Raw genomic sequence first — 16,405 nt, 5'->3', positions numbered from 1 at the left:
CACAGATATCGGGTGAAGCATACAGAGTGTAGTACTACTCAGTAGAGAAGATGTGTGAAGAGACCAGTTCAGTCCATAAGAGGGTCATTGAGGAGTCTGGCAACAGCGGGAAAGAAGCTGTTTTTGAATCTGTTAGTGCGTGTTCTCAGACTTTTATATATCCTCCCCGATGGAAGCGGTAGGAAGAGAGAATACCCCAGGTGGGAGGGGACTTTGATTATGCTGCCCACTTTCCCAAGGCAGCGGGAGGTGTCGGCAGAGTCGATAGACGGGAGGTAGGTTCGTGTGGTGGACTGGGCTGTGTTCGTGACTCTATGTAATTTCTTACGGTCTTGGGTCGAGGAGTCGCTATAACAGATTGTGATGCAGCCAGATAGGATCCTTTCTATGGTGCGTCTGTAAAAATTAGTAAGAGTCAATGTGGACATGCCAAATTTCCTTAGTTTCCTAAGGAAGTATAGGCACTGTTGTGCTTTCTTGGTTGTAGTGTCGACGTGGGTGGACCAGGACAGATTGTTGGTGATGTGCACACCTAGGAATTTGAAGCTGTGAACCATGGTCACCTCAGCACCATTGATGCAGACAGGGGTGTGTACGATACTTTGCTTCCTGATGTCAATGACCAGCTCCTTAGTTTTGCTGACGTTGAGGGATTGTTGTCGTTACATCATTCCACGAGATTCTCTATCTCCCTCCTGCACTCTGACTTAGGGGCTTGTTTAGCACACTGGGCTAAATCGCTGGCTTTTAAAGCAGACCCAGGCAGGCCAGCAGCACGGTTCAATTCCCGTACCAGCCTCCTCGAACAGGTGCCGGAATGTGGCGACTAGGGGCTTTTCACAGTAACTTCATTTGAAGCCTACTTGTGACGATAAGCGATTTTCATTTCATTTTCATTTCATCGTTGTTTGAGATCCGACCTACTGCGGTCGTGTCATCAGCAAACCTGTAAATGGAGTTGGAGCCAAATTGTAGTTGGAGTCGTGTGTGTATAGGGAGTATAGTAGGGGGCCTTGCAGGGTCCTGGTATTGAGGACTATCGTGGAGAAGGTGTTGTTTTTCCTTGCTGATTACGTTCTATGGGTCAGAAAGTCAAGGATCCAGTTGCAGAGGGAGGAGCCTAGTCCTAGGTTTTGGTGTTTTGATATGAGCTTGGCTGGGATTATGGTGTTGAATGAATAGGGATCTGACGTGGGAGTCCTTGTTGTCGAAATGTTCTCGGGATGAGTGTAGGGCCAGGGAGGTGGCGTTTGCTGTGGACCTGTTGTGGCAGTATGTGAATTGCAGTGGGCCAGGGCATTCTGGGAGTATGGACTTGATGTGTCCCATGACCAACCTCTTGAAGGACTTCATAATGATAGATGTCAAGGCCACCGGACGGTAGTCATTGAGGCATGTTGCCTGGTTATTCTTTGGCGTATGATGGTGGTCTTCTTGAAGCAGCCTTACCCTTGTAAGCAACCGTACCCTATGTCCTCCTGAAGGTGTGGACTCCTTGTACAATTTGGTTAGTGCTAGGCACCTCCACAGACCTCATTCAGGAAGTTTGTATTCACGGGCACCTGCACAGTGACTGCCAGACAGCTGTTGGAATGAGGGGTGCATCAGAGTGGAGCTTGCTCCCTGTGATTGCCTCTTATTCACATCCCAACTCGGACCGTTTGGAGCACGTTCCTGATGATCTGGAGCTGAGATCTACAACTTCAGAACAATAGGGATCAAACTTTTGGTTATTGCACAGCCAGACAATGAAGCAAGTTGGAGTAGGTGCGTGTCTTGAGCCCTCTGTTTAACCAATCTGTGATTAGAAAGTGCTGAGTAGCATTCACCCCCAAAGAAAGAAAACTACAATATTGTTAAGTGCCTGCAAGATGCTTTGTACATTCATGTTTGTGCACCAGTTACTTGGAGGAACAAAGGAGCAGGAGTAGGCCATTTGGCCCATCGAACTTGCTTTGACATTCAGACCATGGCTGATTCTTTACCTCTCCATCATTTTCCTTGATGTTAATAGTGTCCAGATATCTACCGTATAGTTAACACCTTTATAAAGCAAGAACATTCAGTGTAAAAATCACCTGTGTTCTATTGCTTCTCCAGGATTTACCTTGAAGGATTTGGAGTCCGTTCCCTTTGGGGTTGCTCTCCCAATACGGGATGCTATTTATCACTGCCGTGAACAGCCTTCCTCAGATTGGTCTGAAGCTGCCTGTTCACTTATTGGACGTCAGGACCTGTCCAAGCAGGCACATGAAGGAAACCTGCACAAGACAAAATCTGTAAGTTCATACTGAGTTTTCTGTCAGCGTGAGCTTTGAGAACAGAAGGGTTTGTTCTTGAAGCTTCTAATGCTGATCTATTTTTAAAAAAATATTTTTATTCTCCTCCATTTTCACATTTCCATCAAATCTACATCCAACAACAAATAACCAACAATAACAAATACAATGTTAATCTCCTGACCAACAACCCCTTCATCCTATAAACCCCAACCATCCCCAGCATTTTAAATACAGGGGAAAAAAAGAATCAACAGTCATCCCGTACATCATCACCAATTACCCATACCCTCAACCCCACTTCCCCCTAATGTTTGATGTCATCCAATTCTTGAAAGTGCATGATAAACAATGTCCACGAATTGTAGAACCCTTGCATCCTTCCCCTCTGCTCAAACTTCACCTTCTCGAGCGTTAAAAATGCTAGCGGGTCCCCCCCGCCAAGCCGTGTCACAGGGCGAAGAAGCCGACGTCCACCCCAACAGGACCCGCCTTCAGGCAATCAGCAAAGGCTAAGACATCTGCCTCCGCACCCGCTTCCAATCCCGGCTGATCCGACACCCCGAATATAGCTTCCAGAGGACCTGGTTCAAACCTTGCATGCGCCACCCTCGGGAGAACCCTGAAGACTTCCTTCCAATACCCCTTCAGTTTCGGACAGGACCAAAACATATGAATGTGATTTGCGGGGCTGCTCCCACAGTGTTTACACAGGTCATCGAATGCTGATCTATGAAGATAGTTTTAGTGAAAAATGAATGCCATTCCTGCATGTGTCAGATGTTGAATTTGTGCAATGTTTGTCAGACTTGGTGCAATCTCTTGCAAAGCAGCCGCAAGTGAGAGACTCCATAGAATCCCGACAGTGCAGAAGGAGGCCATTCAGCCTACCGGATCTGCAAAGGCCCTCCAAAAGAGCAGCCTAACCAGGCCCCACGCCTTATCCCTGTACCTCCATCTAACCTGCACATCCCTGGACACGAAGGGGCAATTTAGCTTGGCCAATTCACCTAACCTGCACATCTTTGGACAGTGGGAGGAAACCAGAGAACCCGGAGGAAACCCACGCAGGCATGGGGAGAAAGTGCAAACTGCACACAGTCACCCCCAAAGCTGGAATTGAATCTGAGTCCCTGGTGCTGTGAGGCAGAGGTGGTAACCTCTGTGCCACAGTGCCACCCCTAAAAGTAGCGTAAAGTCTGGCACATAAAGCTCAACTTCATGCCAACATTCCCTCTAGCCTTTTTCTATTGTACGCAATCCGTTTGCTGCATGGCATGGTACATTCTGGATTGCTGAATGCTGTGTAGCTTAGAAGGGAACCTTGGCCCGCACAAAGGCTGCTTTCCCCTTTGAGGGGGAGAGCTGGCTGGTGGTGAGTTAACCTTAAAGTCACCGAGGGGCAAAGTTGAGAAGGTGGGGCCTTCATAAATAACCTCAACCGGTAAGGGAATTGAACCCGCTCTGTTGGCCTTGCTCTGTATCACAAACCAGCCAACTGAGCTAAACTGGTGGAGCAAACTCGAGTGAGAAACATGGGCCTTATATGTAAATTCCTTTGGAAAATTTTAGAGTAAATATGCTTTGCACTGGTACAAGTGTCAACATTCTTGACTAGTTGGTGGCACTCCTGAATTAGAAACTTGTGGATTTCATAGAATCCCTACAGTACAGAAGGAGACCATTCGGCCCATCAAGTCTGCACCGATCCATGTACCGCCCTATCCCTGCAACCTCATCACCCAACCTGCACATCCCTGGACACTAAGGGGCAATTTAGCATAGCCAATCCACCTACCCCACACATCTTTGGACTGAAATGAAAAAGATTGAAAATTGCTTACTGTCACAAATAGGCTTCAAAATTAAGTTACTGCGAAAAGCCCCTATTCGCCACATTCCGGCGCCTGTTCGGGGAGGCTGGTATGGGAATTGAACTGTGCTGCTGGCCTGCCTTGGTCTGCTTTAAAGCCAGCTCTTTAGCCCTGTGCTAAACCAGCCTCTGTGGGAGGAAACTAGAGCACCCGGAAGAAACCCACGCAGACGCAGGGAGAACATTCCGGTTTCCTCCCACAAGTTCCGAAAGACGTGTTGCTAGGTGATTTGGACATTCTGAATTCTCCCTCTGTGTACCCAATCAGGCGCTGGAGTGTGGCAACGAGGGGATTTTCACATTAACTTTTTGCAATGTTAATGTAAGCCTACTTGTGACACTAATAAAGATTATTATTATAATACACCGAATGATTGAATCTACCGATGTGACCTCAAACTATCAATATAAATTAGGGTATTGTTTCATGAAAAGCAACTATTGTATTTGCAAACACCTATCCGTCATTTCTTGAGGCCAAGATTACAGAGTGTCAGCTACAACTGCTTTTTGTACATTCCTCTCTGTTTTCTCTCTCCTCCACCTGAGGTTATGAATGTTTGGCCAGGGTACATTTCCACTGGTTAGCTCAGTTGGCTGGACAGCTGGTTTGTGACGCAGAGCGAGACCAGCAGCAGCGCGGGTTCAATTCCCCGTACCGGCTGAGGTTATTCATGAAGGCCTCGTCTTCTCAACCTTGCTCCCCGCCTGAGCTGTGGTGATTCCCCCCCCCCCCCCCCCCCCCCCAAAAAGGGGAAAGCAGCCGATGGTCATCTGCGACTATGGTGACTTTTACTTACTTTACATTTCCGCAAGACCTGGTCATTCTACACCATCAAGCAGTCATTATTCGAATGTGAGTCTTTACATGAGTGACAGCTGGCTACTGGGGAGGGGGACGGCAACATTGGTGTTATGTCTTCATATTCATGATACCTACACACTTCCAGCAGGGATGACTGGAAATTGGGAAGGGGTGGAGGCTTTTTGGTTCATATCCCCCTCCCTAACCCAGGACACTGAGGCCAATTGCTACACTTGCCCCAACCCCACCCCAGATTAGATAACTCCGTAGCATCCTCCTGAGCGAGGCTGAGCTAGTCGCCATCTTAATCAGGTGAGCCACGATGGGGCTGCAAGCTATTCCTCTCCGAAATGTCCAGAAACTGTTTGTGTGCTAATGTGATCTCCTTTGCAGGCTCTTGGGCACGTGTTGCTATCTGACGGAGTCTCTGGGAATGAAGCTGAGGAAGAGGAAGATGGAATGAATGACATGAATCAGGATCTGATGTCCTTAATCTGGAATGAAGATCTGCGTGTTCAGGAGGTTCGACGCCTGCTTCAGAGCACACACCCTGTCCGTGTTAATGTTGTACAGATGCCAGAAGTGAGTGACCACGAGTATATCGAGGAGAAGGAAAACAGGTAAAGAAGCATTTCAAAACCGAGCACAAACGAGCTCTAGCTTACACACTGTGGTTATCAGAATTGCAATTGTAACTGTTCTATCAGCTTGGTATGAGAGCATATTGAAGCCCCAGTATGGTGTTTGATGGGAGTCATGGAATGGAGCCCGTGTCCGCAATCCACCAGGGCAGATTTCGGTGAGAAGTGATAGCAAGTGGAGGAGACGGATTTCAGCCATTGGTGGGGAAGGGATCTGGAGGGGAAATAGTTCTGTGCTATCTTTGAGCATCTCACAGTTTAGTTTCTGAGCAACCTTTTGTGAAGTGGTGTACAGCTAGGGTGCGGGATTCTCTAATAATGGGGCTATGACCCCATCGCCGTGGGGGCCTCTGTCAATGCCCCCTACCCACGCTGCGTAGACCGCGTGTGCGATTCACGGCGATTCTCCGGGGACCGGAGCGGCGTCAGACCAGATTTTGGCGTAAACGCCCATTCTCCGCCCCCGCGCCGATCGTGATTTTGGCTCGGAGAATCCCACACAGGGTCTTTTCCTCAGCAAGGAACTGGCACAGATGTAATTGACTCCACGACCTGCGTCTGTGCTCTCAACCTCTTTCATACTGCAATCAGAAGCAATGCTTCAAGATTCAAGAGAGAGTGAGTATATCACAAAAAACATTGTGAAGTGAGTGCTATTGTGACCTATTCATTAATTTATGGAGATTAGAACTTGGAAATGTTTGTTTGATAGAATAAGGAGTGATTATCCAATAGGGGCAAGCTCACGCCTCCGAGCCAAAGAAATTTGAGCGCAAAATCCAGCTTGACACTTCAGTGCAATATTGAGGGAATGCTGCACTGTTAGAGGTGCCGCCTTTTGGATGAGGTGTTAAACTGAACCTCTTCAGGCGGCTGTTAAAATATGTCATGGCAAATATCCAACACCTAAAACACCTCTGATTACATTTTGTGGGAGCTCGTAGTGGGTAATTTGACTGCTGCGTTTCCTACACTTCAGAAGCACGTGGTTGGCTGTAAAAGGCTTTGGGGCACTGATGTTGTGGGAAGGCACTGTGTAAATGCCAGTTGTTGCACTCTATGAATGAGACTTGAAGCAAGCAATGAGAACGAAAGAATGGACTCTATTGGCTTCTACAGCCACCAGCTTTCTTGCTGAAGGCATCTGTGCTCGGTTCGATTATTGCGCTGCTCATCCCCCCCCAGTGTCTTTCTCAAGTGGCCATTCTTTAATGTGTGAGCTCAGACAATGTTGGCAGCAAATGATTTGACTGTGTGTGTGGGGTGGGGCAATGACAACCCCATTTGTGCACGAGTCTCCAGTCAGGATCTGGCTGAGGTGCACTCATCTGTGGCAGGGGCCAACGATTGAACCGGTGGCCTTCCTGTTCTGCACCGTTCAACCACTTGCCTCCTTAACCAGTGGTTGCACCGAATGGGGGGGGAATCAAACTGAAACGTTAATCTGAGCTTGTTTTCGACAGATCTATTTAGTTTCTGTGGTTTGGGCGGCTCTGACATAATGCACACCTCGGTACAGCCGTTTATTGGATTCCAATAAACAGGAAATTATTGGTCTGTCCTTTTGTTCACCTCAATTTGAATCAGAAATGAAACGCATTCCTGGTGGACATTTTGGAAATTCCTCTTTCTCTTTCCACCTTCACCCCACGACTGCCACTTGGCTTATGGAATGATGCCTCTGATTTCTGCTTTATCATGCAGCTATTTTGAGATCCAGCCTGTGTTGCAAATTGTGATAAAGGATCATATTTTGCACCAATATTGTGCATCTTTCTCAGAGAAGTGTTCAGTCTTTTCCCTCTGTTCTTTGCGGCTAGATCAGTCCAACATCTCAATTTTGCCGTGGCAAAAAAAATGAAAGGCCGGAAAACCAAGGTGGAGTTGCATACAGGGTTAGCACAGCTGCCTACTGCGCTGTGGGCCCAAGTTCGATCCAGGTCACTGGCTGTGTGGAGTTTGCACATTCTCCCCGTGTCTGTGTGGATTTCACCCCCCCCCCCCCTCCCCCAACCCAAAGATGTGCAGGTTAGGTGGATTGGCCACGCAAAATTGCCCCTTAATTGGAGAAAAAAAAATTGGTATTCGGAATTTTTTTTTTTTAAGTGGAGTTGCATACACCCAAACCAAGATCCAATTTGAGTTATTGGAAGATATTGATTATTAAGGAGAGAATAGCAATGCATTTGGAAAGTCATAATCTGATCATGCAGAGTCGGCATGGTTTCATGAAGGGGAAATTATGCCTGACAAATTTACTCGAGTACTTTGAGGAGGTATCAGCCAGAGTAGATAGAGGAGAACCAGTCGATATTGTATATTTGGATTTTCAAAAGGCATTTGATAAGGTGCCACACAAAAGCCTACTGCACAAAATGGGTGTTGGAGGTTATAATTTGGCATGGATAGAAGGAACAGGAAGCAATGAGTAGTGTTAAGGGGGTCTTTCTCAGGTTGGAGGGCAATAACCAGTGGAGTGCCACAGGGATCAGTGCTGGGACCCCAGCTCTTCACAATATATATTAATGATTTGGAAGAAGGAACAGAGTGTACTGTGGTCAAATTTGAAGATGATACAAAGGTGGGATGGACGGTAGACTGCAGGAGGATATAAATAGTTAACAGAGATATTGACAGGATAAGTGAGTGGGCAGAAAATTGACAAATGGAATTCAATGTGGGGAAATGTGAGTTTGTTCATTCTGAACGAAAGAGTGAGAAGGCAGATTATTATTTAAATGGAGAGAGACTGCAGAAAGCTGTAGCACAAAGGAACTTTGGGGGGGGGGGAGGAGGTGTCCTTGTTCATGAAACCCAGAAAGCCAGCATACAGGTGCAGAAGGTAATAGGGAATGCAAATAGCTTTTATTTCAACAGTGTAAGAAGTAGTATCGAAGTAGTACAGAAAAGGAGTGTAGGGCGGCATGTGGCGCAGTGGTTAGCACTGGGACTGCGGCGCTGAGGACCCGGGTCACTGTCTGTGTGGAGTTTGCACATTCTCCCCATGTCTGGTGGGTTTCACCCCCACAACCCAAAGATGTGCAGGTTAGGTGGATTGGCCACGCTAAATTGCCCATTCATTGGGGGGAAAAAAAAATAATTGGGTACTCTAAATTTATTTAAAAAAAGAAAAGGATTATGAAAGTAAAGAGGTGTTGCTGCAACTGTGCAAGGTACGAGTGAGTCCACATTTAGAATACTGTGCACAGTTTTGGCCCCCTTATTTAAGGAAAGATATATATGGAGGGACTGCCAATGAGGAAAGACTAAACGGGTTGGGTTTGTATTCCTTGGAGTTCAGAAGAATGAGAGATGATCTGATTGAAACATATACGATTCTTTGGGGTGAGACAGAGTAAATGTTGGGAGGATGTGTCCACTCATGGGAAAGTGCAGGATCAGAGGACATAGTCACAGAATAAGGGGCTCATTTGAGGAAGAATTTCTCCTCGCAAAAATTAGTCAATCTTTGGAATTCTTTACCCCAGGAAACTGTGGAATCCTTGAACATTTTCACGGTGGTGGTCGATAGGTTTTTAATCATTTGGGAAATTAAGGGTTATGGAGATGAGGCAAGTGGACTTCGTGAGCGTTAGATCAGTCATAATCTTATTAAATGGTGGAGCAGGCTTGAAGGGCTGAATTGCCTGCTCCTGTTCCTGCATCCTTTGCTCTCTGCACATCTACCTATGCCTATCGTCCTCCAGCCTGAAAAACAAGCATTTACCATGGCTTTCTGCTTTGTGCCTTCTGATGTCTGCACATTGGGGTCACCATATTCTAGATAATAAAATCATGGAGTCCCTACAGTGCAAAAGGAGGCTATTCAGCCCATCGAGTCTGCACCGGCCCTCTGAAAGAGCACCCTACATAGGCTCACTCCCCCACACTATCCATACAACCCGTAACCCCACCCAAACTTTGCACACTAAGGGGCAATTTAGCATGGTCAATCCACCTAACCTGCACATAGAACATAGAACAGTGCAGCACAATACAGGCCCTTCGGCCCACAATGTTGTGCTGACCATTTATCCTAATCTAAGATCAACTTAACCTACACCCCTTCAATTTACTGCTGTCCATGTGCCTGTCCAAGAGTCGCTTAAATGTCCCTAATGACTCTGACTCCACCAGCTCTGCTGGCAGTGCATTCCACGCACCCACCACCCTCTGTGTAAAGAACTTACCTCTGACATCTCCCCTATACCTTCCTCCAATCACCTTAAAACTATGTCCCACCGTGACAGCCATTTCCACCCTAGGTAAAAGTCTCCGGCTATCCACTCTATCTATGCCTCTTATCACCTTGTACACCTCTTTCAATTCACCTCTCTTCCTTCTTTGCTCCAGTGAGAAAAGCCCTAGCTCCCTCAACCTTTCTTCATAAGACATGCCCTCCAGTCCAGGCAGCATCCTGGTAAATTTCCTCTGCATCCTCTCCAAAGCATCCACATCCTTCCTAAAATGAGGCGACCTGAACTGGACACAAAATTCCAAATGTGGTCTAACCAGGGTTTTATAAAGCTGCAGCAAAACCTCAAGGCTCTTAAACTCAATCCCCCTGTTAATGAAAGCCAACACACCATACGCCTTCTTAACAGGGGCAGCACGGTAGCATTGTGGATAGCACAATTGCTTCACAGCTCCAGGGTCCCAGGTTTGATTCCGGCTTGGGTCACTGTCTGTGCGGAGTCTGCACATCCTCCCCGTGTGTGCGTGGGTTTTCTCCGGGTGCTCCGGTTTCCTCCCACAGTCCAAAGATGTGCGGGTTAAGTGGATTGGCGAAGATAAATTGCCCTTAGTGTCCAAAATTGCCCTTAGTCTTGGGTGGGGTTACTGGGTTATGGGGGATAGGGTGGAGGTGTTGACCTTGGGTAGGGTGCTCTTTCCAAGAGCTGGTGCAGACTCGATGGGCCGAATGGCCTCCTTCGGCACTGTAAATTCTATGATTCTAACCCTATCAACCTGGGTGGCAACTTTGAGGAATCTATGTACGTGGACCCCAAGATCCCTCTGTTCCTCCACACTTTCAAGAATCCTGCCTCGTCCCTTTCTTGAACAGGGGAACAACATTCGCCTCCCTCCAATCATCCGGTACTACTCCAGTGGAGAGTGAGGACACAAAGATCATTGCCAATGGCGCAGCAATCTTCTCCCTCGTTTCCTGGAGTAACCTTGGATATATCCCATCTGGTCCAGGGGACTTATCTATCCTGGTGCTTTTCAAAATTTTCAGCACATCCTCCTCCTTAATATCAACCTATTTGAGCCTACCAACCTGGTTCACACTGCTCTCACGAGCAACAAGGTCCCGCTCTCTAGTGAATACTGAAGCAAAATATTCATTTAGGGCCTCCCCCATCTCCTCGGACTCTAGGCACAAGTTCCCCCCACTATCCCTGATCGGCCCTACTCTCACCCTGATCGTCCTCTTATTTCTCACGTAAGTGTAGAATGCCTTGTGGTTTTCCCTAATCCTTCCCGCCATGGCATTTTCATGCCCCCTTCAAGCTCTCCCGAGTCCATTTTTGAGTTCCTTCCTGGCTTCCTTGTAACCATCTGGAGCTGTGCCAGATTCTTGCATCCTCAACCTTACATAAGCTTCATTCTTCCTCTTGACTAGAAGCTCCGCTTCTCTTCTCATCCAAGGCTCCTTCACCTTACCATTCCTTCCTCGTCTCAGTGGGACAAAACTATCCAGCACTCGCAGCAAGTGCTCCTTAAACAATCCCCACATTACTGTTGTGCATTTCCCCAAGAACAATTGTTCCCACTTTATGCTCCTCAGCTCCTGTTCTAATAGCAGTACAATTTCCCCTCCCCCAATTAAATACCTTCCCATACTGTGTGTTCCTATTCCTCTCCACGACTATGGTAAAGGTCAAGGAGTTGTGGTCACTGTCACTGAAATGCTCTCCCACCGAGACATCTGACACCTGTCCGGGTTTGTTGCCAAGCACCAAATCCAATATGCCCCCCCAGTCGGCCTATCTACATATTGAGTCAGGAATCCTTCCTGTACACGCCTGACAAAATCTGCTCCATCCAAACCATTTGCACTAAGGAGGTTCCGGTCAATATTAGGGAAGTTGAACTCACCCATGACAACAACTCTGCCACTTCTGCACCTTTCCAAGATCTGACACCCAATCTGTTCCTCTATCTCTCTGCTGGTATTGGGGGGGTCTATAGAAAACTCCCAATAAAGTGACTGCTCCTTTCTTGTTTCTGACTTCCATCCATACTGACTCAATTGACAAACCCTCCTCGACTACCTCCTTTTCTGCAGCTGTGATGCACTGCCTAATTAACAGTGCCACTCCCCCTTCTCTTTTACCTCCTCCCTATTCTTCTTAAAACATCTAAACCACTGAACATCTAACAGCCTTTCCTGCCCCTGTGAAATCCATGCCTCCGGGTCCAAGTACTGATCCTGACACTCCTTGCATTGAAACAGACACACTTTAACCCATTCCACTGAGTGCAACTTTGCCCTATCAACTGTCTATCCTTTCTCACAGACTTGCTGCGTTCTATTTCTGACTGTTCAACAGCTACCCTAACCTCAGATCCACAGCTCCAGTTCCCATCCCCCTGCCAAACTAGTTTAAACCCTCCCGAAGAGCTCTATCAAACCTCCCACCCAGGATATTGGTGCCCCTCCAGTTTAGGTGCAATCCGTCCTTCATGTACAGGTCCCACCTTCCCCAGAAGATATCCCAGTGATCCACATATCTGAAGCCTTCCCTCCTGCACCAGCCCTGTAGCCACGTGTTCAGCTGCACTCGCTCTCTGTTCCTTGCCTCACTTGCACGTGGCACCGGTAGCAATCCAGAGATCACTACTCTGCTTGTCCTGCTCTTTAGCTTCCAACCTAACTCCCTAAAATCACATTTTAGTTCCTCATCCCTTTTCTTGGCTAAGTCGGTGGTGGCTATCATAGAATTTACAGTGCAGAAGGAGGCCATTCGGCCCATCGAGTCTGCACCGGCTCTTGGAAAGAGCACCCTACCCAAGGTCAACACCTCCACCTTATCCCCATAACCCAGTAACCCAACCCAACACTAAGGGCAATTTTGGACACGAAGGGCAATTCATTATGGCCAATCCACCTAACCTGCACATCTTTGGACTGTGGGAGGAAACCGGAGCACCCGGAGGAAACCCACGCACACATGGGGAGGATGTGCAGACTCCCCACAGACAATGACCCAAGCCGGAATCGAACCTGGGACCCTGGAGCTGTGAAGCAATTGTGCTATCCACAATGCTACCGTGCTGCCCTGGCTATGTTCTGTTTGCTCCACCTCCCCCTTAAGAATCCTGTCGACTCGATCCGAGACATCCCTGACCCTGGCACCCGGGAGGCAACATACCTTCCGGGAGTCTCATTCGCGAACACAGAATCTCCTATCCGTCCCCCTAACCATTGAGTCTCCTATCACTATTGCTTTTCTATTATTCCCCCTTCCCTTCTGAACCACAGAGCCAGGCTCAGTGCCAGAGACCTGGCCACTAGGGCCTTCCCTTGGTAGGTGCCCCCCCCTCCCAAACACCATCCAAAACGGTATACTTGTTTTGAAGGGGAACGGCCACGAGGGATTCCTGCATTCTCTGCCCGTTCTATTTCCTTCCCCTGACTGTAACCCAGCTACTCTTGTCCTGTACCTTGGGTGTGGCTACCTCCCTGTAACTCCTCTCTATCACCCCCTCTGCCTCCCGGATGATCCGAGGCTCCTCCAGCTCCAGTTCCCTGACGCGGTCTCTGAGGAGCTGGAGTTGGGTGCACTTCCCGCAGGTATAGTCAGCGGGGACACCAGTGGTGTCCCTCACCACCCACATACTACAGGAGGAGCATGCAACTGCCCTAGCCTCCATCCCCTCTGATCTGAATTCCCAAAGAGATTTAAAAGGAAAAAAAGATTAAACACCTGTTAGCCCCCTAAAGAAAAATATATATAACTGCTGCTACTCTCTCAAGTGAACCCTCTAAAATTGGTGATTCTGCTAAATGATACAAAGATAGCCTGCTGTCCCTAAAAAACAAAAACAAAAAAAACAAACAAACAGCTCTTGCCTTACAGAATGTAGCTGCCCTGTGAACCAACTGGAACTCCACCCTCCGGCTCTGCTCCCAGTCAGCTGCACTCTCTGTAAACTCCCGGCTCTTTTCATGCTCTTTGAGGAAATGTAGGAAATGAAAGGAGCAACTTGCTCCCTTCTGTCATGTGAGAGTACCTTTAAGAATAGCTGTAGTGGATGTACCTTTAAGAAATGGGTGTTTATCAGTTATGTCAGAGTGTGGGTGAAGCTGGGCTGTCTGTCGTCTGTTTTTACTTTCGCTTTGGGCTGTCTGCTACAAGGTGTATTTTAGTTTCGTTTTGAGAGCTGGATAGCTGCAGGAAAAGCAAGCAGCTGTATAAGGATCTCTCTGCAATCTAAAGACTGTCTCCAGATCATTTGGGTGATTTCAAAGTGATAACTGCTTAGAAAAGTGATAACTGCTCTCAGTAGAGAATTTAAACCTGATCTCTGTGTTAAAAATGGTATTTTGTCTTATGGATGTTGCAAGGACAGATTAAGGGTTACTTATAGAATATTGTATCTGTGGGGATGATTGGTGTTGACAGTTGCTAAGATGTTTACTGTGGATTTATAAAGTGTTAACTGGTTTCATAAATAAACATTGTTTTTGTATGAACATAGTTTAGCTCTCTGAAGCGTCACACCTGTAAAGTAAGCCCGTGTGTTCCAATAACCACAGCCTATTAAAAGTTGTGGGCCAGGTAAATTCCATGATACACTTTGGGGTTCTCTAAACCCTGGCCCACAACACTCCTCACCTAACTCCCTCAGTCACCAAACTCTCAATATAGCACTCTAATGCACCCAAAGTCAGCACTGTAAGATGACTCACCTTTATACTGTCTGACTCTAGCCTCTGAAAACTGGCTTGATCCAACTAACTAATTAACAAACTGCAGCTGCAAGTAGAGCCTGAGTGAACTCTGTTTAAAGCTGGTTTAAAAATCACATCTTTGGACTGTGGGAGGAAACCAGAGCACCCATGCAGACACGGGGAGAAAGTGCAAACTCCACATCCTGGTGCTGTGAGGCAGCAGTACTAAGACATTCAGGGAGTTGGGTCGGGAGCTAAAAAGCAGGACCCTAAGGTAGTAATCTCAGGATTACTCCCCCTGCCATGTGCTGGTGAGGCTTGGAACAGGGAGATGGTCACGTGGCTAAAGAACTGGTGTAGGAGGGAGGGCTTTACATATATGGATCACTGGGATGTCTTGTGGGGAAGATGGGACCTGTACAAGAAGGACATGTTGCACCTGAACTGGAGGGGCACCAATCTCCTTGATGGGAGGTTTGCAAGTGCTGTTCGGGAGGGTTTAAACTCGTGTGGCAGGGGGATGGGTACTGGAGCAGCAGATCAGTAACTGCAGAGAGTGGGGAAAAAAGTGAGACTGAGCTAAACATAGCGCAGAGTAAGAGCAGGCAGAGGGAAGCCACAGGGCTCAGCGGGCCTGTAGGTCTGGAGTGTGTTTGCTTCAATGCAAGAAGTATGACAGGTAAAACAGATGAACTGAGAGCCTGGATTACAGCATGGAATTATGATGTAATTGCAATTACAGAGCCATGGTTAAAGGAGGGACAGGACTGGCAGCTCAACATTCCGGGATATTGTTGTTTTAGACAGGACAGAAGGGGAAGCAAAAGAGGTGGGGAAGTTGCATTGCTGATTAGGGAACAGATCACAGCTGTGTTGAGGGAGGACACATTGGAGGGATCTTGTACTGAGGCATTATGGGTAGAGCTCAGGAATAAGAAGGGCGAAATCACAATGTTGGGAGTGTAGTATAGATCTCCCAACAGCCCACAGGCGACAGAGGAGCAGTTGCGTAGCCAGATACTGAAAAGGTGTGAAAAAAGCAGGCTAGTTTTCATAGATTATCATAGAATTTACAGTGCAGAAGGAGGCCATTCGGCCCATCGAATCTGCACCGGCTCTTGGAAAGCGCACCTGACCCAAGGTCAATACCTCCACCCTATCCCCATAACCCAGTAACCCCACCCAACACTAAGGGCAATTTTTGGACACTAAGGGCAATTTATCATGGCCAATCCACCTAACCCGCACATCTTTGGACTGTGGGAGGAAACCGGAGCACCCGGAGGAAACCCACGCACACACAGGGAGGATGTGCAGACTCCGCACAGACAGTGACCCAAGCTGGAATCTAACCTGGGACCCTGGAGCTGTGAAGCAATTGTGCTATCCACAAGGCTACCGTGCTGCCCATGGGTGACTTTTTGATGGGTGACTTTTAACTTCCCCTATATTGACTGGGAAACGCTTACAGCCAGGGGCTCGGATGGAGAGCAATTTGTTAGATGTGTCCAGGAGAGCTTTTTGATACAGTATGTTGACCATCCAACCAGGGAGGGGGCCATACTAGACTTGGTATTGGGGAATGAGCCACGCCAGGGGATTGATGTTTCAGTGGGAGAGCATTTTGTGTTTCGCACCCATAATTCCATAGATTTCAGATAGTCATTAGGGGCTGTTTAGCACAGGGCTAAATCGCTGGCTTTGAAAGCACACCAAGGCAGGCCAGCAGCACGGTTCAATTCCCGTAATAGCCTCCCCGAACAGGCGCCGGAATGTGGCGACTAGGGGCTTTTCACAGTAACTTCATTTGAAGCCTACTTGTGATAATAAGTGATTTTCATTTTTCATTTTCATTTATAAGGACAAGAATGGTGAGGGTTAGGGTACTTCCAATTACATCCAAAT

The 16,405-nt window shown here is 47.6% G+C and overlaps 1 protein-coding gene across 8 annotated transcripts in view; it reads left to right on the top strand.

Annotated features, from left to right (window-relative positions):
• anapc1 (anaphase promoting complex subunit 1) overlaps window positions 1–16,405 on the top strand; it is a 318,440-nt gene that overhangs the window by 107,303 nt on the left and 194,732 nt on the right. For all 8 annotated transcript variants that reach the window (XM_072500093.1, XM_072500089.1, XM_072500086.1 and 5 more), the window contains 2 exons: window positions 2,101–2,279; window positions 5,351–5,577. In XM_072500093.1, the coding sequence (XP_072356194.1) occupies window positions 2,101–2,279; window positions 5,351–5,577 (406 nt within the window). The remainder of the gene's footprint in view (window positions 1–2,100; window positions 2,280–5,350; window positions 5,578–16,405) is intronic.

This window comes from Scyliorhinus torazame, chromosome 4, assembly GCF_047496885.1.
Source record: "Scyliorhinus torazame isolate Kashiwa2021f chromosome 4, sScyTor2.1, whole genome shotgun sequence".
Taxonomy (NCBI): Eukaryota; Metazoa; Chordata; class Chondrichthyes; order Carcharhiniformes; family Scyliorhinidae; genus Scyliorhinus; species Scyliorhinus torazame.
The sequence above is the reverse complement of the archived record's forward strand: the minus strand, read 5'-3'. Positions and strand labels throughout refer to the sequence as shown.